Source organism: Corvus brachyrhynchos, unplaced genomic scaffold, assembly GCF_000691975.1.
Source record: "Corvus brachyrhynchos isolate BGI_N302 unplaced genomic scaffold, ASM69197v1 scaffold61, whole genome shotgun sequence".
Classification (NCBI taxonomy): Eukaryota; Metazoa; Chordata; class Aves; order Passeriformes; family Corvidae; genus Corvus; species Corvus brachyrhynchos.
In genome coordinates, this window is record NW_008236478.1 from 4846663 (window position 1) to 4868438 (window position 21776).

General features: G+C 37.2%; 2 protein-coding genes across 3 annotated transcripts in view; both read right to left on the reverse strand.

Annotated features, from left to right (window-relative positions):
* The window catches only part of PLCE1 (phospholipase C epsilon 1), a 149861-nt gene extending 142514 nt beyond the window's left edge, over positions 1-7347 (reverse strand). For both annotated transcript variants that reach the window (XM_017726044.1, XM_008643911.2), the window contains exon 1: positions 7256-7347. The gene's annotated coding sequence lies outside the window, so the exon portion shown is untranslated. The remainder of the gene's footprint in view (positions 1-7255) is intronic.
* Positions 7348-15491: 8144 nt separating this feature from the next.
* SLC35G1 (solute carrier family 35 member G1) overlaps positions 15492-21776 on the reverse strand; it is a 7325-nt gene continuing 1040 nt past the window's right edge. The window contains exons 2-3 of the mRNA XM_017725859.1: positions 18292-18486; positions 15492-17793 (exon numbers count right to left, since the gene is read on the reverse strand). Of these exons, the coding sequence (XP_017581348.1) occupies positions 17034-17793; positions 18292-18486 (955 nt within the window). The 3' untranslated portion in view covers positions 15492-17033. The remainder of the gene's footprint in view (positions 17794-18291; positions 18487-21776) is intronic.

Sequence of the window (21776 nt, forward strand, 5' to 3'; positions counted from 1 at the left end):
GGGCCACGCGGCGTGGCTTCCGTCGGTGCTGCGGGACTATGCGGTTTGGTGAAGGCAGCAGTGCATCTCTGCCTGCAATTTTTTCCGTAAGAAGTACAAGAAGGAAGAGTGTCGTAAACTTCCAGTTTAAAGGAATCATTCTTAATTCTTAAACTGGCGAGAGTTGACTATAGCTAACACGGGTTTGTTTAGGACGTTTTTATGTGAAGGGCACCGATTCTCATAAAGAAGGTATGCGGAGATTGTGTCCCAGTGTGGAGCTATAAAACTTACAGTTCATTTATTTAATTCTCTTTCAAAGCAAGGAACTCGTCGTACCATTTTACATTATACTATTTACATTATACTTGAAACATCAGATCTATCCCTAAGTATTCTACTTTGTTACCTGAGCAAACACTCATCACCTCATTGCAATAATTATCTTGTGAGCATAATACAAGAGTATTAATGTCCTGTAGATAGTAATAATAGTGGAGAAAGTCTGTTAGCAAATAGTCTATTCAACAAATACATCAAAAAACACCAGTGAGGTTGCCCACTGGTAAGTTATGTATTTTTAAACAGTTTTTATGTTGTTATTTGGATTTTTTAAACAATTTAGGTCAGGTATAGTATGTTACATATTTATTCACTTATTACTTCCTGGCTTTACATTTATTATCTATTCTGAGTCTGTCCATGGCTTACAGATTCTGATTATCAGAACAGAGAAGAAAATACATCACTATAGTAAAACACCTTGATCTTTTTAGCAGAATACCATCTAAATAATTTATTGTTAAGGAGACATGAGACATGATCAATCTGAACTAATTTAGCTAATTAACTTGTAATATTGGTCATTCTATACTGAAATACAGTACATACTGGATAAAATCCAGGTTCTGCAGAAAATTTAACATTCCCTTTGCCTCCAGCATGGCCTGGATTTCATTCACTGCATATATATATAGTATCCAAAAAATGCCATAATACAATATTTTGAAAAAATTAAAATTTGAGTAGTGAATGTTTTCCAACTCATGTTTTGTGTGGTCTGTGTATTTTTCAGTACTTTCATATACTTAGATCCTGAATATTGGCTCAAAATACATTCAATTAATAATATTCTAGTGTACACTGCAACTTGTGTCAGTTGCTTCATAACAGGTCATGCAATGGATTTTCAGCTCTACAATAGTGATAATGAATTATCCTCCAAACACACAGGCAACACCAACCTTTCCACAGAAGTTTTTTCCAGTTTCTCTCTGCTTTTCCATTTGTTTTAAAGAGTGCAGGAAATTTGCTATCACATTATTCCAGGGGGAAAGATATATAATTTTTCCTTTACAATGTGTTTGCACTTTTTTTCAACTTCCAAATTTCCAACAATAAAAGATATCCTATACTGAAAAGAAACTTACATTTTACTGAATGGGAAATTTGGAGAAATCACCAGATCCTTGACTTGCCAAAAAGGCATCGGTCGTCAGGCACACATCAATGGGCCAACTTAGCATACCAGGGATCAATAACAAGCTCGAGCAACTTGTTGCATTAAGGATGTTATTCTTGAGATCCAGCTCTTCACCTGTAAATTGAAAACTTCTTGTTTCACCAGGACACTGGATGATTATTTAATAACAGTAATATTTTTGAACACTGTAAAAGTTACACGTTAGATACAACAGTGAGAAGTGCTCTCTACAAAATAATTAGATGCTCATTTTCTCTGGGATGACATTTGCTTCTCTGAATACTGTAGGAATGAAGAAATTATGAATATCACAAAGCTGCAGGACTGCTCTTTTCCTAAAAAGTATTTATGCAATTAACAGTTCAGAAATTGCATCCCTGCTACCAAGCATTGCAGGATGAGAAAAATTTGAATATGAATAAATAATGGTGTCTAGATATATCTAATAAAGTTGCTGCAAGCAGACTTACTTGGGAAGAAGCTCATTTCCTTGATGACAAGTTGGAAAGCTGCTGTTAGGATTGTTACCCAGGATGTCTCTCCCTGGTTGTACACACAATGAAAGTGACTCCCCCCCAAAAAAGTCACTGACCTCTCCTCAAATTTGTTCCCAAGGTGGGAGAACTCTGCAGGCAGCCAGAATTCCACTTTCTGTTGGGTACTCCCACATCTGAGCTTTGCAGAAGTGAATTTTGAGCTGCCTGGTAACCTCAGCATTAAACAGATGAAGAAAGCATTGTTTTGCTGGACTTAACTCATGGGTCATGGTTTCTTTTTAACATTCTTAGCCAAGCAGAGAGTGTCTTGAGAGTGCTTCAGTTTTCTCCCTCATTGTACATCAGTGTCTACCCTGTTCTCACGAGAACTCACTGTTAGTCATCACATTGTACCCTACTGCTCCATCAGGCTTGACAATATAGAAAGACAACACATCCAGCTAAAATACAGTATTTATAGGGAGAGAAAAATACAGGACTTCCAGAAAATATTGATGTGTCTCACAGTCTTCTATCAGCCATGCATTTTGGAGTTTGGGTTACAGAATTGATTTAGAGATGAACTTCAAAGTGATGCATGAATATTAAATTCCACACATTCCCATGAGATGGTAAGTATTATTCACATTATACAGATGGGGAAACTAAAGCAATGTGAGTTTACTTGGGCAATTTTCCCATCAGGAAAAAAGTAACTACAGTGGTAGCATCAGTACTCAAGAATACCTGGCTTTTTTTCTGCACTCAGTCTGAGCTATGTATCACTTGCCTAAACCCTGCAGTATAATGTACAAAGGAATATTTTGTTTTTAATTGTGGTATTATATAGCAATATTTTCAAACAATTTATTTAACAAATTACATAAAACACTTAAAATATGCTTTTGATTTTAAAAAAATAGCCAAAAGGTTTTTCCTTGGGCTTTGCTCCAAAATTCACCCTTCAGCTAGGACTAAAGAAAAGCACGCACACTTGCACAAATGTAAACAGAAATTCTAAAAGAAAATTAGAAACACATGAAAGTAAGGACTGAGAATGTTTTCTTAACTGCACTCTGGTTTCAGTACAGCAAACTTTTCATTGATTTACAAATGGATAGACAGTTTTCTTGTGAAGGAACACACAGGCCTTATCTGCAATTCATTCCTTGCTTCCAATAAACCAATTATCATTCTGCAGAAGTACAGCCCATGGAGGCAGGGTGGTGACTGCTCCGTCAGGGCACCTCAGCTCTCTCTGTAAAGCACAACCCTACTTCAGTCATGAAGGGATTCTGCCCCATGAAACCAGTTCTTACAGAAAGGCTGTTTCACTTAAGACAATTATTTTACTAAGAGCCCAATTTTGAGACTGTTTGTGATTGCTAGATAAATAATCCCAACCAGTACAACTTCTATACTGATTCAAAATAATAAATAAATACAGGCATAAGACAAACTACTTGAATTTCAGAAATTGTTTTTAAATTATTAACTCTGAACTGGAGCTTTCTTATGAAGTCTGCTATTCTCCAAAGGTTCCAGAAGCTTTGTAACTAAATTACAAACTTAATATTACTTTATGTGATGTGAGGTCAGTTTTGCCTGACTATTAACCATCAGTCATAGAGGCAATTCTGAAAGTCTAATGAACTTGCTCAAAGACTTTCTGACATTTAAATTAGAAAAAAAAATGTATCTAGATTTAAAAAAATAACAGTTAAAAACAAGCTGAAGCAATGAGCTTTGGAATTGACATCAGCTGTTTGACTTTCAAATCATTAATAAAGTCATGCCCCAATTAGTCTTTGGAAGAGATGCAAAAGGTTTTGTAGTAAACTTGAAAAAAGCTCACACACTTTTTTCAATTATCTCTAGGAGAGAACTTTTCTGCTAAGGATAATTAATTATAAATATGGAATAATTGCATTATCTTTTTTTTGGCTACACAAGTTGTAGTCCAAGAAATTTCATATTTCAGTGAAGTAGCTCCTGATATAGATCAAAGAAAGCCTTTTATGCCTTAACTGTATTCCCATTGTATAACTTAGCTATGTTTTTAGTATACCATTATTTTATGACAGTTTTTTAAGTTAGAGACTACATTAGAATACTTTTTAATTTCATATTACACTTCAGGGACAATGGAAGTCTAAGTATTAATACTAGTAATTGAATAAAGTTAATATATTTAATAAAATTGAATACTATACCATAATTTTGTTACTTCTCCCTAAAAAAAAACCAAAACCCAGAGGATGGAAAATACATAGCTATTAATTGATTAATCTATGAGAATTTAGGGGCCAACAATATACATAAAGATTAGCAATATTAAAGTGGCAAGGAACTAGCCCTTTCATTCCACATCAAATTATAGAGTCATGATGAAAATGTATTGAGAAACCTGCTTTATTGCTTTCCTCATATAGTTTTAGATTTGAAGTTCCTCAAATACACAGTAAAATCCTCAATACATTTATAATGATAAAATATGTTGTTTCTTGCATAAAATTACATGGTCCAACCAGAATGGAGTATTGTCCTGAGCATCTAAACAATAAAGCCTGATGGATCTAAATTATTATATGTATTTGTCTTTGTTTAATGCCATTAACTGTTCAAGTTCACCTTATTAATCCTTTTGAACAGTATTTCTAGTACAGTATTTCTCTTCTAGTATTTCTAGAACAGTATTACTCTTATTTGTCCTGACTGACATTTTCAAGGGAGCTTCACCAAAAGGTAGTTCATGATTGTGTCTTTAGTTTGAATACCAAATTATCACTGCACTCATGGATTCCCTTCATCTGCAAAGCAACAAATTGCCTGACTTGCCCGTGCTCTGTCATCCCTTTAAACAAGCAGCCAAGACAATGAGTTATTCATGTAATAAATTATAAAATCTGTATTGTCTTTAATGCTCACGTCTAAACAACAACCAGTCTACAGGTTGAATTTAATATTAACCCCATTCAGCTCCTTTACTGGCAACCTGCCATAGTATACATTTCACCAAATTCAAGAACCAACACAAGAATTTGTTTAGGTAAGTAACCAGAATAGTTAAAGCCATAAGATATTTTAATTGTTTGTTTTTCTTTTAATAGTTGAAGAATATGGTGTCAACACAGTGGGCAATCACATTAGAAAACATGTAATTACCCAGTACGTTAGTATTTTTCTCTTAAGGTATTTCACGTTGGGAGATTTCAAGTACCCTCTATGTAAAAGTGTAACTCAAAATCTTGTAGTGTTTTCACTGTGTACTGTAATTCACTGCAATTTTAATGCAGCATTACACTAACAGGATAATTGAAAAGGAAAATAAAGTGAGTAAAATCTTTTAGCGCTGTAACAGCACCCATGTTTTAGTCTGGTAAGCACTTCAGTGCTCTGCTGAAATATATAAGAGGTAAGTAAATAACAATCTAGTGTTTTCTACAAAGTCAGGCTGACTGATTAGGTGTTGAAAATATGAGAGCAAGGGAATGCTTGTGGTTGATAGTTCTTGAGAAATGAACATTTATGACTAGGACTTTCCACGGAAGAAGCCAGACAATCAGACTGCAAAACGGGTAATCACCATTTTGCTCTTTGCTCATGAAATTAAAAAAAGGATATTAACTTTGCAATATCTATTCCAGTCTTCTCCCCCAAAAAGGAACATTATTAAATTTCCTGTAAATTCTAAAAATACGTATTTTACAATCCGCTTGTACTTCTAGTACTAAATATTTAAAGCAAAAACAATTGCCTTGTTCCATTGTCCCATCAGTGCACATAGTTTCACAGCTAGTTCTAAACAACACAATTTTATGTAACCTTAAATACAACAGAACTTTAGTAAAATGTTTTTTCTTTTATAATAAAACCAAAATAAACTTCAGCTTCTGTTTTATATGCCAGTTGAGATTCTTTGCAGTAATTCCTTCCACATCTGCTCTGCAGCTTTCAGGTTTATAAAAGCAGCATCTCCCAATTTCCTTTCATCAAGATATCCATATGCTGTGTTTTATAGACATGTTGGTACAGTTTAACACTGAGTCACTAATTACAGCTTGGAGTCATATATATACTAAGGCTAAGAAAATAAATACATGTGGTTATGAGGCATTTAATACTGAAAATCCCAGACAGCCTAGTCGAAAATTCTTTGAAGTGTGATAACATACCAATAAAAGTACCCCTTAAATTATCACAAAAGTCATAAAAACAAAATTGAGACTTAAAGTAAAAAAGTCAATAATAAAACTATACATAAGCACCACCAGATTCTAAACTAATGACCTAAGATCATGTGCAGAAAAGTTACCAGGAAGATTGTGACAGCAAAAAAAAAAAAAAAAGGGCTAAAGAACCAAAAGGTTTGTGAATGGGGCTGTTACGGAAAGATCTTCATAAAACATTTGTCCAAAACAAATTTCTAGGATTTCTGAAGACAGTACAGTGTTGTTATCTCCCGTTTTCAAGTTTCTCAGTTGCCAGTGTATTGTAAATGTGATCAGCTTTCCATTGAACAGTCCATCATCCATGGCAGCATTTGAGGGGAGAGAGAGCATAAGATGACCTCAAACCCCAATAATCTTCCCTATATGCTGGATTAGGAGTTTTGCAGTGTCCTGGCTGATCTGCAGTGCTGTATTCCATTTCCTGTGCACCCTCACTACACACCCAATATTCCTGTGCCCTTGAGAGTACAACCATAGCAGCCCCCATCAATTCCACCTCTGAGAGACAACAGTGTAAGCACAACTGAGGAACTGAAAGTAGCCGCTGTTCTTTACAGCACATTGTATGTAAGCACAGTATGATCTATATAAAAATTTGGGGGCCTACACGTATCTGTTAAGCTCCAGAGAGAGAGATCTAGGCTGCAATTTTTAAAAGTGCAGTGTAACCCTTCATTCTTCTGTCTATAAGCTCCTAATGCACTAAAAACATTTAAATGGGAGAAATGAAAAGTGAATAATGCTTCTTCATTAATTAGCTACCTGGAGCATTATTTCTAAGTGTGCATATGAAAGAGGAAATCTGTCTTGTCAACAAAAAAACCATCAGTAAAGACTGCAAAAATGCTTTCAATCCTGAAATGAAGTTCTAAATATCCAAGGGGACAAAAGGCAAATTAGAAAAACATGCTACAAAAATATCTGTGGGCATCGGAGAACTTGGAAAGACCAGAACCCTACAGAAAATTTTAAAGAGAAGAATCAAACTGGCAAATATATTTCTTTTGAGAAAAACAGCATTTAAGTTTCTTGATCAAAACTGACATTTAGAGAGCTACAGGCTAAAATAAAGTAGCATTCATTACCTTAAGCCCAAGGTTTCCAGGTTTCAAAAAAGGCATAGTAAAGAAATAGAAATGTGGGTATAACTCTAGTTTTCCTATTTTTTTCCATGCTAATCGTGGGATACAGGCTGTAACGTGAAGCAAGCAACATGCTGTGAAGAGTATTCTTATATAATCAGCAGAGAACAAACTGTTCCTTCTCTTCCTTAAATCTGTACCCAATCACACAGACAGGCTTCACTGGGACAGCTTTGCTACAGAGTACTTGCCAGTGAGAGAACAAAGATTTTCCCGAAGACTTTTCCTTTCCCTTTTCTCTCCCTTCTCTCTCCCTCCTAAGAGAACAAGAGATACAAGAAGCTGTTCTGTAAGGCTCTGTCAAGACGATTTATGATAGACATTGACATTAAAATGTACAAGTCCTGTTGATGCAGAAAATATGGCTAATCTGTAAAGTTTATAGCTTAATATATATACGTATATGTATATGTTTCACACCTTCCTTCTTTCCTTGAAAAAAACAACACAACTGTACTGATAACATCTGAAATTAAAATTAGCCACCTTTTCTGCAAATTAAGAAGTAACGAACTGCAAAGGAAATAGAGCTACATGGTTCTGGCAGGTAAAGCAGAAAAGGGAGAGGAATCACGTAAGCAAACAAGGCTTCTGGGGAAGAAAAGGCTACCTTGCTACTTGCAGTCCTCCCATGCGAGATTTCAGATTGTAGTATTGTGTTCTCACGCTCCATTTTCAATAACGAAAAAAGTGTTTTGTCATACGGCAAGAATAAAGAACACCAACTAAGTGTTTTCATAGGACTCCCCACATACATTACTACGAATAGCAGAACATAGGGTCTTATTCATATTACATAAAGATGATGTTTAATGAAGAAATTCAACACACATCTATTACAAGGCGTTGATTGACATGAAATATTTCTGGCAAAGTGAAAAAAACCCAATACAATCAGGTTTACTTCTTAAAAGCAAACGGCTTTTTCCTTCACTTCCTGATCAAAACTCAATAGTGACTGAAAAATTTTTATGGTAATATAAAGGAATATTTGTTTTAAGAAATAAAGTACTAATGGGAAAACAAGAAAGAAAATATTAATATCTGATTCAAAGTGCATTGTGTGTATTTTTATAAATTAAAATGGATTTGCCACGTTGCCTTTCCAAATAATATTAAAAAGGTTTTTCTCTTCTCTAACATTACTCAGCTTCCCAAAAATTGTCCAGTACTTCCTACGAAGTAGAACAACACCTAACAGTGCCAGTTAACACCAGCAAAAAATACTCCAGCCAACCTTCCAATGGAAAACATGCTGACAAGTATTTTTTCTAGCTCACTGCAGTACTTAGCTATGTCACCTCCTCCCTTTCTAATATTTCTCTCCCTTAATTTAAGTTGGGACAACCTTTCCCAACTCTACCAGGCTTTAGGCACAATATGGTGTGTCTATGCTCAAAAGCTTGCACATCTTCCTTACTTAATCAGCTGCTCTGGCTGAAGAGACTCTTCCAGCACACCTGCTCCTGTCCATAGCCCCGTGCTGTGGTGACCAGAGCAACAGTTATTGGGAAACCCTGGCATTGGAAATATTTGGCAGTACGGCCTGGGGATGAGGTATGAGATGATGTATAAGGCCTCCCTGCCCCAGCACCTGCACCAAGAACCAGCTCAAGAACTATGTAGGGGTCTCACCCCAGCCCCAAAATAAAAATTAAGAGTGGAACAGAAATATTTTTTATATCCCCCAGCCAAACAGGAGAAAAACAGAAGGCAACAATTACAACCTGCTGGTCAACTGCTCAGACAGTGTATGTGCTCTGTTTCTGTGCAACATTAGAACCAGTAGCCTAAATTCATCCTAGCCCACCACAAATTGCCACAAAGAATTTAACAGCAAGGATGTACTTGTTATCCCTCCCTTTTAAATTTTTTTTTTAATAATAATAAGAATGTTTAGGATATATACTACATATCCAGACTGCATCATACCCAGTACCATCATTACTGATAAGATGTCCAATCTCATTACAAGATCCCTGCCAGCTCACTGATGCTCACACGAAGGGGGCAGACCCTCTCTCCTTGCTCCCTAGAACTTCAGAGAGAGCCTTGCCAAAGTCCTCCAGCACCATCTAGAATCTTTTGCTCTGGGGGGGTGCAGGATACAGTTTAAAACATCAGAGAAAAGAGTTTAAGAGATTATTCAAGGGTCTGCTGACCTGCATTCTGTGTAGTCAATAAAATGCTTCAACAACATTTGGAATCCTACTTAAATTTAGTATTTATACTACATACATCACATTGTACTGAAATGTTTAATGTCTAGATCCGTGGATTTTTAAGAGGATTTAATCTTACATCCTGAGGAATAAATTAAGAAAGACAGCCCCACCTGCCGACAGAACAGTCACAGTACAAAGGGAAAATGAACTTCCTACTCACTGGCCAGAAAATACAAGTTTTCTTTCCACCTCTTTCATACAGACCCCAAAACCACTTCATTCCAGCAGAGCAAGAACTCAAATCTCTTTTTCCCTTTGCTCAACAAGTAAATTCAGATGACAAATTAGTTTGTTATCCTTTCTAGAATTCACTGCTCCTTGACAGGGCAATGTACAAACTCCATTCCATAGTGTCCAAAAATACAGTTCAATAAAAGCTAATTGAAGAAAAATCAACTGAAACCTATTTGAAGAATTCATCTGCACATTTTATCTCAAATACTATTTCCTGTGCTCAGGACTGTAAGAACTCTTTATCAAATCAATAAGGGGATAACTTGCAGTGCTCGTATTTTTACAACTTCAGTGAAGTTTGTTTCCCAAGTAATAATGGGAATGCTTTTTAATTTGAAATCCTTTGATCTCTTTTCCTTTTGCTTGGGTTTTGGGGGTCTTTTTGAGTGAATAGCATAATTCTGTAATTTTGTTTCAAGAGTTTTATTATCTAGTAATAGCCTTTGTCTCTTATGCTATGTCACTAATAATTCCTGAATAAATATTTTAATACTATCCAAACAGCTCTTTTCCCCCCCTTCCCTTGAAGCCTAAATTTCTATTATATATTTTTAGCTATTCCAAAGAACACACAGGACTGCCAAGAGAAAGTGGCAAAGTTTCTTTCACAAATAATCTTCCCTTGCCTATCTGTGGCACAGTTAGATCTCTAGGAAGTACCTTGCTTTTCCTTTACTTTAGAGCATGTGAAACAAACAGCACTGAGTCGTTCTACAAGAAGCTAATTTTTGAGCATACAAAATGAAGAGGATGCTGGATAGACAGGCCAACACTGCCAGTAATTCCCCACGATGTAACTCATAGCCCCTCATCTATTTTTCCCTAAGTTACACCCAGAAAAAAAGATTTGTCATCTCCTCTCAAAGCTCTCAAGCGCAAGCTTGAGAAGTTCACTTCTGCTATCTTCTGCTCTTACAAAAACTGGCAATGCTGTAGAACTAGCAGTGCTCTAGGGATAATAAATTTTGCAATCTTTTTGTAATACTTAGCAAACATGAATTTTTTCTTCCTCTTTGGTGAAAAATTAATTATTGACACACTAGATAATGGGAAGCACAAGGATGAATTAAGTATCACCTTGTGACAAGAGGGACAAGAGTTGGATTCCAATCATGATGTACAGTAATAAAACAGAACAAAAAAATCCACAGAAACAAACTGCCACTTGGACACAGGAAAATTTAACTTTACTGATCTGTCAATGCTACAGTGTTTCCAGTTATGAAATGAACGTATGGAAGTTGATGAAGCTTCATTTTGTCACTAGCTTGTTGCAAGGCATAAGATGCCATGCAGCATGCTAATATTAGCAGAATTTGAGGCATATGTTCATGTTTACCAGGGACTGTTTCATTAACAGTTCTTTCATTAAGTTTTACAATCACTACATTCAGTTATATTCCACTAATCAATACAAAACCAGAGACTAATTCTTCAGGATCATTTTATTAGGAATGAGGAATATAAATCTCTTATGAAAATATCTTAACATTTCAATATATAAGAATTGTCTATAAAAATATACTACTACATAACAAAGCCAGTAACTTCTACAAAACATATAATTCAACATATATTTAACAATATATAGGACATAGTAAAAATCCTTTAATTAATGCTGAGGGTATTTTTACCCCCTTTTTGTCAAACAATAATTCACATAACATAGGAAATTACTCATTCTGATACACAGAAGTTATCACCATAAAACTCTATGTATGTTCCCCCCTGAAGTCACCTGCATCTGCAGGAACATAAAGCCACAACTTTTCTTTGGATGGACAGGCAGTTATGACCCCAAAAACATTCTTCTGGTAGCTGCAAGGCCCTGCGGAAGTCAGTGTTCACATCTGCTGTCAGCACTGCCAATGCTGAATCCACACAGGGACAGAGATCGTGTTTTTATTACCCTTGTGGGGCTTTTATTACCCTGATGAGCCTGCCATGGTTATCATGGTTAGAGAACTAAAAGACAGACTCTTCCTGGGTAACTACTGCTAGTTAGCAAGGAAATAACTTCTAAAGAGGCTGCCTCCCTAGAAATAAACCTTCCAACAGACAGCTCTTAAACAAAAGCGCAAGGAAGAGAAAGTAACGATGGGGGTAGTAATTTATTTTAAATTATGATCAAGGGAAGTATGATCCATTTGGTCATTACCAATTATGGGAAGCACCATCTTGGAACACTTTTTGGAACTGGGAGTCTGGTTTCAGAATAAAAATGACACATTTAACTAGTAATATCACCTGTTATGTTGAGGTTACTTCATGCCTGATGTTTGACAAATGCTGGAAATCCACTTTAATTACATAGACCACCCTTGTCTACACAACGAGTTTGTCAAATTCTTGGTGTAGATTTATTTAAAGGGCTTTTAGAGCATACTTTAAACAACCAACTTAACCTGAAAGAAATTGGCTGCTGCACAGTGACAGTACAAAGCCATCAGCTTTCTATAGAAGAGGTGGGTACATAAGGCTTTAAGGCTACAAAGTCTCACTGAAGACCACAGGCAATTACAGTGTCTTGCATAGTGAAGAACACATGGAACAAACTTATGATGCATCAGTAACAACTAAATCTTTTTATCCCTACATTTCTGTGCAAAATAACCAATAATTAACTATTATTCTTTCTATTCAGAATCAATGAATGAATATGTTGAAATTCAAGAGAAACTTAACATTTTAACAAAGCAATTGCAATGCAACAATATTTCATCATATTACAAAGGAAAGAGTTTCTATTAGAAAAGTATATTTATCAAACTTTAAAGTAAAGATAACAACAGGACACTGCAGACAATGAACATCAATATATTTCTGACTCAAAGCTCAGAAAAATAACTTTTGACCCTGAGAAACTTGCTGTATTAAAAAGCTAAAAAAGATCAGAATCTAAAAGAATCAAGGCTCAGTTTCATTTCAGATTCTCAAACTGTTAAGCTTTGAAGAAGAGTTTTACCATCCTAAGAGAAATTTAAAGAAATATTTTCAATTAAAAAACCCCAGAATTTCATGGTATCCACACTTTTGTAATTTCTTTAAGGCTTGCAACTAATATTTATGTTTTCAGCCTATATTTAAGAGGAAGAAAAATTTTTAAATTGAGGTGGTTGAAGAACTTAAAGCTTAAATGTCTTTCATTCTCAACATCATCTAAAAAACCGATTACAGAAACTAGCTTGTCATGCTTTATGGATAGAGAAGCCCTAGTCAAGTTCTTCATTCTCATTCCAGTTAAACAGTTCCCTAAAAGACAGATCAAAATCAAAACAGTGTTCCAAAACACCGGTTTAGATTATTATTTTAACAACTTAAATATTTAGGAAGGTTTAAGAACAGCAAGAGGAAATAAGCAGATGATGCCATAAGGAAACCCTGTATGTTTGAACAAAGAAAAAAATCAATCATCTGGGGGTTTTGGCACTAGAAATATATTGAAAGAGTTTCTGCAAGAATGTGAGACAAAAATTACAAATCACTGTACCTAGATGTTGATTTTTGGTCATGTAGCATATTTTCTACATTTACTTATGTGTTAAGGGCAAGAAAACAATCCTTTCTTCAGTAGCCTGTTCTTCTCTACTAAGTGTAAACAAGATTCATTGAAATCATATGAACTAAAGATTTTTATGTAAGCTTCCACATAATTTTTATTCTGTACTGACAAAGCAGCATTCATACACTGTACTTTCAACTATTATCTAATTCTACTTCCTAATGTTTTCATACTGTCATCAAGTTTAGGCTACTCTGGTTTTGCCCTCTCCAACAACCTTACTAAAAGATCGTACTGGATCAGCTCCCAGGGGTAGCTCATCATAACCACATAAGCACTGAGCCAAGTGGAGAGATCTGGGCTAGCTGACAATACAAGTTTGCATCAATCTGAACTGCTTTGGGACCACACCTTTATAAGTGGCAATTCAAACACATGCATATTAAACATGAAGTGAAGCAGTAAAAAATGCAGCCTGTTTTCTTTCCCTCCCCTGAAAGCTGTTGCTCAATGGCAGTGATGGTTAAGCAGCAGAAAAACAATCCCAGTTCACAGTATTATGCAAAAAGGGTGCCAAACTGGAATTTTATTATTATGTGAGGGTTTTTAGAGATAGTAAAGCAGTTTCCTGACCTTGTCAGCAGTAGCTGAGCTTCAGCCTTCAGGAAAAGCAGAGAACAGACAGCTGTAAGCAGGAACTGATTCTACCACTCAAGTGGAATCTGCTCATATCCATAAACACATTCAGATTCAGGGTGCTGGTCTTACCTACAGAAACTTGGACAAAGACAGTTCCTCATGATACGTGGAAAAGTACTGTGAGGTACTGAAAAACACCTGGAGGACAACGCAATCATTGGTCCCAGCCAGCACAGCTTCATGAATGGCAAGTCTTGACTGTCAAACCTGATTTCCTTCTACTACAGGATAGCCCACCTAGTCAATCTAGGAAAGCCAGTACATGTCATCTTTTTGGACTTCAGCAGAGCTTTTGATACTGTTACAGCATCTTTCTGGACAAACTGTCCAGCACACAGCTGGATAACTCTGGTGCATGATGGGTGAGCAACTGGCTCACGGGTCAGGCACAAAGAGCTGCAGTGAGTGGGGTGACATCAGCCTGGCATCCAGTCACCAATGGGCTCTAGCCTCAGCCCAGTTCTCTTCAGCATCTTCATTAATGACTTGGACACAGGACTCTAAGGAATATGAAGTTTGCTGATGACACTAAATTGGGAGGAGCTGTTGACTCCCTCAAAGGCAGGGAGGCCCTGCAGATACCTCTATAAATTAGAGGGCTGGGCAATCACCAAACATATGAAGTTTAACAAGGTCAAGTGACAGATTCTGCACCTGGGGTAGGGCAACAGACAGACTGGGGAATGAGAGGCTGAAGAGCAGCACCACAGAAAGAGACTTGGGGGTCCTGGTAGATGGCTAGGGAATATGAGTCAGCAGTGCCCTGGCAGCCAGGAGGGCCATCTGTGTCCTGGGAAGCACTGGGCACAGCATCGCCAGCCAGGCAAGGGAGGGGATTGTCCTGCTCTGCTCTGCACTGGGCAGCCTCACCTCAAGTGCTGAGGGCAGTTTTGGGTGCCATAATATAAGAAAAACATTACGCTGTTAGCTTAATGGAGGGCCACAAAGATGGTGAAGTGTCTGCAGGGGAAGACTTACGAGGAGTTGCTAACGTCACTCGATCTGTTCACCCTGAAAAAGAGGAGACTGAGGGGAGACCTCACTGTGGTCTTCAATATCCTCATAAGGGGAAGCGGAGGGGCAAGTGCCGATCTCTTCTCCCCATGCTGTGACAGGACTCGAGTAAATGGCCTGAAGCTGAGTCAGGGGAAGTTTAGGCTGGATATCAGGAAGAGATTCTTCACCCAGAGGATGTTTGGGGACTGGAACAGGGTTCCCAGGAAAGCAGTCACAGCACCAAGCCTGTCTGATTCAAGGAACATTTGGACAATGCTTTCAGGCACATGGTGTGACCCTTGGGGTGTCCTGTGCAGGGCCAGGAGTTGGACTCAATGATCCTGACAGGCCCTTTCCAACTCAATAGATTAGATGACACGCTGACCCTAAAGTACTACATACATTCTATGCCTTTGGGACTGAAGTCCCTAGATCTGCCCTGACATGATGCAATGCTTACTGGCAAAAGAAAAGACACGTGACCAGACATCTATAAATCAAAATAAGAAAACATGTGCCACCGTTAGTGATTTTGAAAAAATCATGTTATCAAGTGTACAAAACACAGCATTCTCTTTTAGAAGAACACTAGAGTAAGTAACTGAAAACGTCCCCATGATACAAAGAACCAAATCAAGATTCAAGTTAAAATTTTCTTTCAACTCTACTGAGACAAGATCCAAAAGTATGTAAGATTCAACTTGGGAAAATCCCACTTTCTGATACTAAACATTTAGTCCTCCTGAAACATGAAGGACACCAAGACCAGTAATACAAGCATTTTTCTTTAGTATTTGTTGCATTCAAGATAAAGCCTACAAAAGAAAGAAGATGTGCAAGAGAAGTGATAAATGCAGACTTAAAAGGGCCAGCTGGAGAAGTGGGATTCAAGTTGCCCACTAGCACTGTCTGATGTAGTGTGGATGCCTGAATGTGATGTGTATGCATAGCTTCATCCTTACACCAAGCTTTCCTCAAACCTTTTCTGTAGAACCTCTGTACAACCTTGGCCAACCCCCATTTTCTGTGAGACTGCAATTAGATTGCAGGCTTGTACATTCTTTGGAAACTGGCAAAAGCTTTACTGTAAATCCTCCTAACTTTATGAAGGCAAAAGAGACTCAAACTTCATCTCATAAAGAACTATTGTATAGAAGATCTAAAAAGAGTCATAAGCAGCATTAAATATAAACTATATTAAATACCTAAAAAATACAATCTTTTGCATAGAATACAGAAAAGTGCAGCTACAGTGCAGCATTCCATACCACAAGAAAGGGCTTATTTATGACTGGTACAGGATTAACTGTTGTCTCTCATCACTGAGACTGCAGCAACTAAAGACATGTTTATTGGGAAAATCACATTTGAAAAAAAAAAAAAAAAAGGTGATTAGGTTGTTTCACTATGTCGGTAAGGTAAGTGCAAACACTTAAAATTCTTTTTTAAAAAAAGCCAAGCTGATAGGTAATTTTCACAAGTTAATTTTCCCTTGGTATTACTTGGAAAAATGAAATTGCTTTTGTTCTTTTAGAATCCAAATTAAAATTAAATCCGCATTTGGCATCTGTTTTGTGCAAAATAATAATTAGAAAGCTTGTAGAAGAACAAGCTTTATCTGTTCTATAAAAGCTGGTTGTTTAAGGATTATCAACTCTTCATTCCCTTCTAACTTTTGTACTGCAATCCCTGTGGTAATCAAGCACAGAATGGTATTAAGTCTGGGAGACTTATTTCCATTGTTCTGAAAAATAAAGAAAGCATCTAAGAAGTAGAGAGTCAGGAAATTTAGGAAAATAAATATTGTCCACTTTGGAAAGGAAGCAACAAATTTTAAGTATCTACTGCCCATATGAGCATGCCTAAATATAAGAAAGGAAAGTATATACCTCCTCAGTTGCTAAAATATCTTCAGTTTTGGTTAAAAAAAAGTCAGCTTATTTTATTGGATATAATTTGGTACTACAATTTGGTAAATGGGATACTTAAAATAAATAAAAATAAATATTGTATTTATATATATTTCAAGATTGCTTGTTTCTGTAATGAATTAGTGTCTCTATTATTAGATTTCCCTCTGTTTAGGTTTTTTCACGCTGTGTCGCCACTTACGAATGGCAGTTCCGGAACTACTGGCTACTACACAAAGGGCACCACCCACAGTCCACCAAGTTGGGAGATGATTGAGAAAAAGAACTTGTAAAATAAAAGCAAACACCACATCCATTGTTTTCATGATTGATACAGGTCCAGCTTTCTCTATCTGTAATGCTTTTGTGAGAAATACCTGACCCCCCAACCCTAACAAGCCTATTAATATTAGAAAAACCCTATCTCTGCCACAGTGTGGTAAACGCCATTCATTCAAAACAAACAATGCTATAACACATCCAATTAATCCAATGACTGCATAATACCAAATTGACAAAAAGTAATGCACAGATTTTCCCACCTTCCTTAGTATAACAATAGTCAAAGCTGCAGATAACGTGCTTGTAATTGCTGCTATAGTTCCTTTAAGGTGATCTGTGTAACTTCCTTCAATCCCCGTAACATGTGACCCAAACAGAAATGGTGGTCTGGCAATAAGAATCACTCCAGTGATTGCAAAGAGAGTAAACAGAAGATCCCAAAGGCTGTACTTCTCTTTGAGAAAGATCCATGCCAGTAATGATGTAAAAACAGGACTGGTAAAAGTTATAACAGTGGCATCAGCTAGTGGCATGACTTGATAAGCGTAGTAGAGAAGAACCATTGCAGTAGAACCAAGGAATCCTCGGAAGAAAAGAAAAATTCTTTTACCTTTTGGTCCCAAAAACCCTGTTCTGAAAAACAGAAAGGTCACATTAATGTCACTGTCTTGCTTATTTCATGACTAACATCCAAACATATTTAAATATGGTACACACCTTTCTAAATGAGGGACTTTAATACCCAAATATTCTTAACTGTCTGATCACAGACCAATTTATTTCCATCATGACCCGCAATCACATTCAGAGTCCAGAACCTGTTCTCCTAGCAATTAATTTTTTGCTTGCAAAATAACCCAAGAGTACCTACAAATTACCTTCTATTTTTTTAAGATCACCCCTTTGTGGAAACCAAAGCATTTGATACAATAATCCTAGTACAAGCCTCTACCATTCAGGGAGTCAAAGATTTTCAGTTTTCTGATTCGTATTAAGAAACTATCAACTAATCTAAAATAATGCAGTTATGCAACTGAAGTCCAAACTAAAATAACACTGCAATCTTATTTAAGTGAGTCATAATTCTAGATCTAGTTCTAAGAAATAACTTTAAACGTTTTCTACACTTACTTGTAGTATATTAAACCAGGAAGAACAAATGCCATTTGGAAAACACATCGAAATGCACTCACTTCCACTGAATGTACATCTTCTATTTTTTTAAGAAATAAAGAGGCCAGTGAGAAAAGGAAGGCAGACAGTATGGTATAAAACAGACCAAGTCCTGGGCACGCAGCTTTCTTCTTTGTCCCTGCAACAGATAAACTACAGTTAGTAAAGATCTATTAGAAGACTTCTCTGATCAGGCAGCTCCACACACTGCAGTGCTCCACACCTCTGTAGCGATTTTTGTGGTGGGAGAACAGGGGAACCAGAGAAACAAATGCAAATATTACATCTGTTTAACAGACATACCTTGAAAATACTTTTCACTGACCATCATGGGTCCTCTTTTTTTTCTCAAAACAGGGTGTAAGACATGAACTCTAACACCTGGGATACACAACACTGCAGTTCTACATGAGTTAGTAGGACTCCTTGTAGATATCAGACTAGTACGGGTTTTACTATAGGGACTAGTCACAATTCTGCCCAGGGACCAATAAATATAACTGACTACAAAATAATCAGATTCTGAAACAATTATCTTGGGAATCAGCTGCTTCGTTAACTAAGTTAACTAAGGATCCTGAGGAAAAATTTAATTTAATTTCTCACAAATACACAATGTAAAATTTGTATACAGAACATCATTTTTGTTATACCTCATGTTTATTTTGCAGCTAAGTCACCCTAATTTTGACCCAGACCTACAGAAGTTTCAGATCACATTTTTATCTTGCTGTAAGAATTCAAATATTTTCTTCAAATAGGCATCAAATATACATTTTTAAGCAGAAAAAAGTTTAAGTAACTAATGTTAAAACATCAAAGGCCTGATGTCTATCATAATTCCATGAAGACCTTAGTTTATGCTTATTTATCAGACCTCCCCTTCCTGAAAGTTTCCCGAGTCTAATGTTTCTATTAAAGTTTCCTCATTGCCTAAGGCTTTCTTCAACAACATACTCTTCCTCGTTCCATTCATTTTCTCCACCCTGAACTATTTAAAAAAAAAAAAGCAAGGAGAGGGAGAACTGTGTGAGAGAGAGAACTGTGTTGAGGTCAGCAGCAGCAATCTCCAAGGAAATCAGCCTTTTTTTTACTGCTTTGTTGCATAAAAGTAACAGTCTTTCCACTGAACCTAGAGGTGAACATCAGGGAAAATAAAGCCCACCTAAAAATCTGAGTGAGATGTCATCTCACTATCTCTTTCTCTACCTACATAAAACATTGGGAGTCACCTTTTCTTCTGTGACACCCTCTAAAGATAGGAGCAAGAACTCCATGTCCCAGAGGCAGTGTTTTGATAAAAGGGTGCCTCATCTCACATTAGTGCGGCAGCCTGTGAGCCTTACGGATCCTCTAAAACATAATCAGCAGGGTACTGCTGTGAGTTGCTTAGCAACTAAGTACGGTTTTGAGAGGTTTTTTTTTTTTAATTAATAAAACTTGTCACAAACCATTTTGATCCTCCTTGAGATCAGCACTCAAGGCTGATAAACTGCATCTTACTGCCTAGGAGGGGAGACTGCAGGCTGACAGTACTAGGGACCCTGGCTTTACAACAGCAACCACAACCTGAAGTAGGCAAAAGGTTTGCTTCTCAAGGAATCCTGCCACACTGCAGCTGAAAGTGAGTTACAGCTCCTACTTGAAATACTTCTGTTTAGCAACAGCCTCTTACATAAAACTGACTATAAAAACTACCACCAACCAACACTGGACCGGGACATCTACCAACTATGAAACAAAGTGGATTTAAAAAATGTTCATGAACTATGTAATACCTTAATCCACATAGTCACATAACAGAACTACAAAATCAACAGTCTCTAATATTGAAGCAAGAGGAATCAGACTGGCCTATAACTGAAATGGGAAATCCAAACCCAGGCTGGCTTATGGATGAACACAGCACAAACAGAACTATTAACTTTTATTTCAGGCATGACAGCTTGTCTGATTACTACAGAATGAAGCCAACCTAAATAAAATGGTACAAGTTCTTCCACCAAAAACAAGAACTGCAGTTCTGAAGAGTGCTTATTTCAAAGTAAGTTTTAGGGAGAAGTTAGGTTAAGATAACATTCCCACCCCACAAAATATTAGGCCTCAAAATACTAGCCGAACATCATCAAAACAGTCAAGCACTCATGCTTTTTTGAAAGAATGTAGCAGCCTGAAAATCAAAAGGTTTCAAGCAGTACCCAAGTCCTCTTTTTTGAGTGGCTAGAGATTTGGTTTTCCAATTTTACTCCCTGGCCATCTCCACAGGTAATGCTTTCAAACAATTTTCCATTCCTGTTTTAAGTTGTAGGTAAATGCCTCCCACTGTGCAGTGTTTTAGGTGTAAACTCTGACTGTGTTTTTAATGCCGTGCTTTGTTCCAAACAGTTTTTATACTTGCAAAATGCACACAATGAAGAAAATCACACTTATCACATGCAAGCATCTCAGGAACAGTAGCAGACGCAGAAGAGTACTGGATATGGGAAAAGTGGTAAGCGAGAAGATGATTCTTCCAGACCTTCAGGAAAGGTAGGAGAGTCTCCATGTTGTAAAAAGCACAAGAGCTCTCTTTGACTTCTGTAAAGTGCCAGGAGCACAACAGCCTGCATTGGAACTAATCATGGTCATGCAGACAAGATCTAAGCATGATTCATAGTCTTCAGTCATAGACTCAGTCAACAATTTTGCGAGACAGACATCCCAAAGACAAAGTACTCTTTCTGGTTAATTAATGTAAGTTTCTCAGGATTTCAAACACTTTTTTTTTCCCCCAAGCTTTGCCTCAGAAGGGACACTAACGTGAATTTCACTGGTGAAGGACTCTGTCCTCTCCGTAGCTCACCACCAAACCTATTTTCTGCTGGAAAGTCAATTACAGTCAATTCAATGACAAACACATTTTCAGTGAAGTCGTTTGAAAAAAAAAAAGTACTCCAGATAACTTCAGAAGTTATTTCAAGACGACATTTATGTTTTAAGAGGACTCTACTTTAAAGCTACATGTTGCATATTTCACAATAACTTTGTGGCTTTATCAACTAAACATCACCAAGAAGTGACGCGAGGACTCGAGTTAGGAGAAAATAAACGTTACACTCAGACTAAAGCCATGTAAGAATTCCCAGGAAGTCACAGTCCCAAATACGTGGACTTGCTGAACTGCACTCTCAAACGTATTTATAGTGCCAGAAGGCACACTGGCAGAAGGCACCTCTATTTACCCAAACCTGTCAAGTCTTACTTTAAAATTTTAACAACAGGAAATACTGTTTTCCCGAGACATAATCGTTCTCAAAGCTCTCTCAGAGGCGACAGAGCCGCCCGGCGCTGGGGATGAGCGGTCCCGGCGCTCTGCCCGCTCCCGGGGCGTGGGGGGGCACCGAGCACCCTGCCCGAGCCGCGCCCGGCGCACGGGCACAAGGTGCAAGGGCACGGAGCAGATG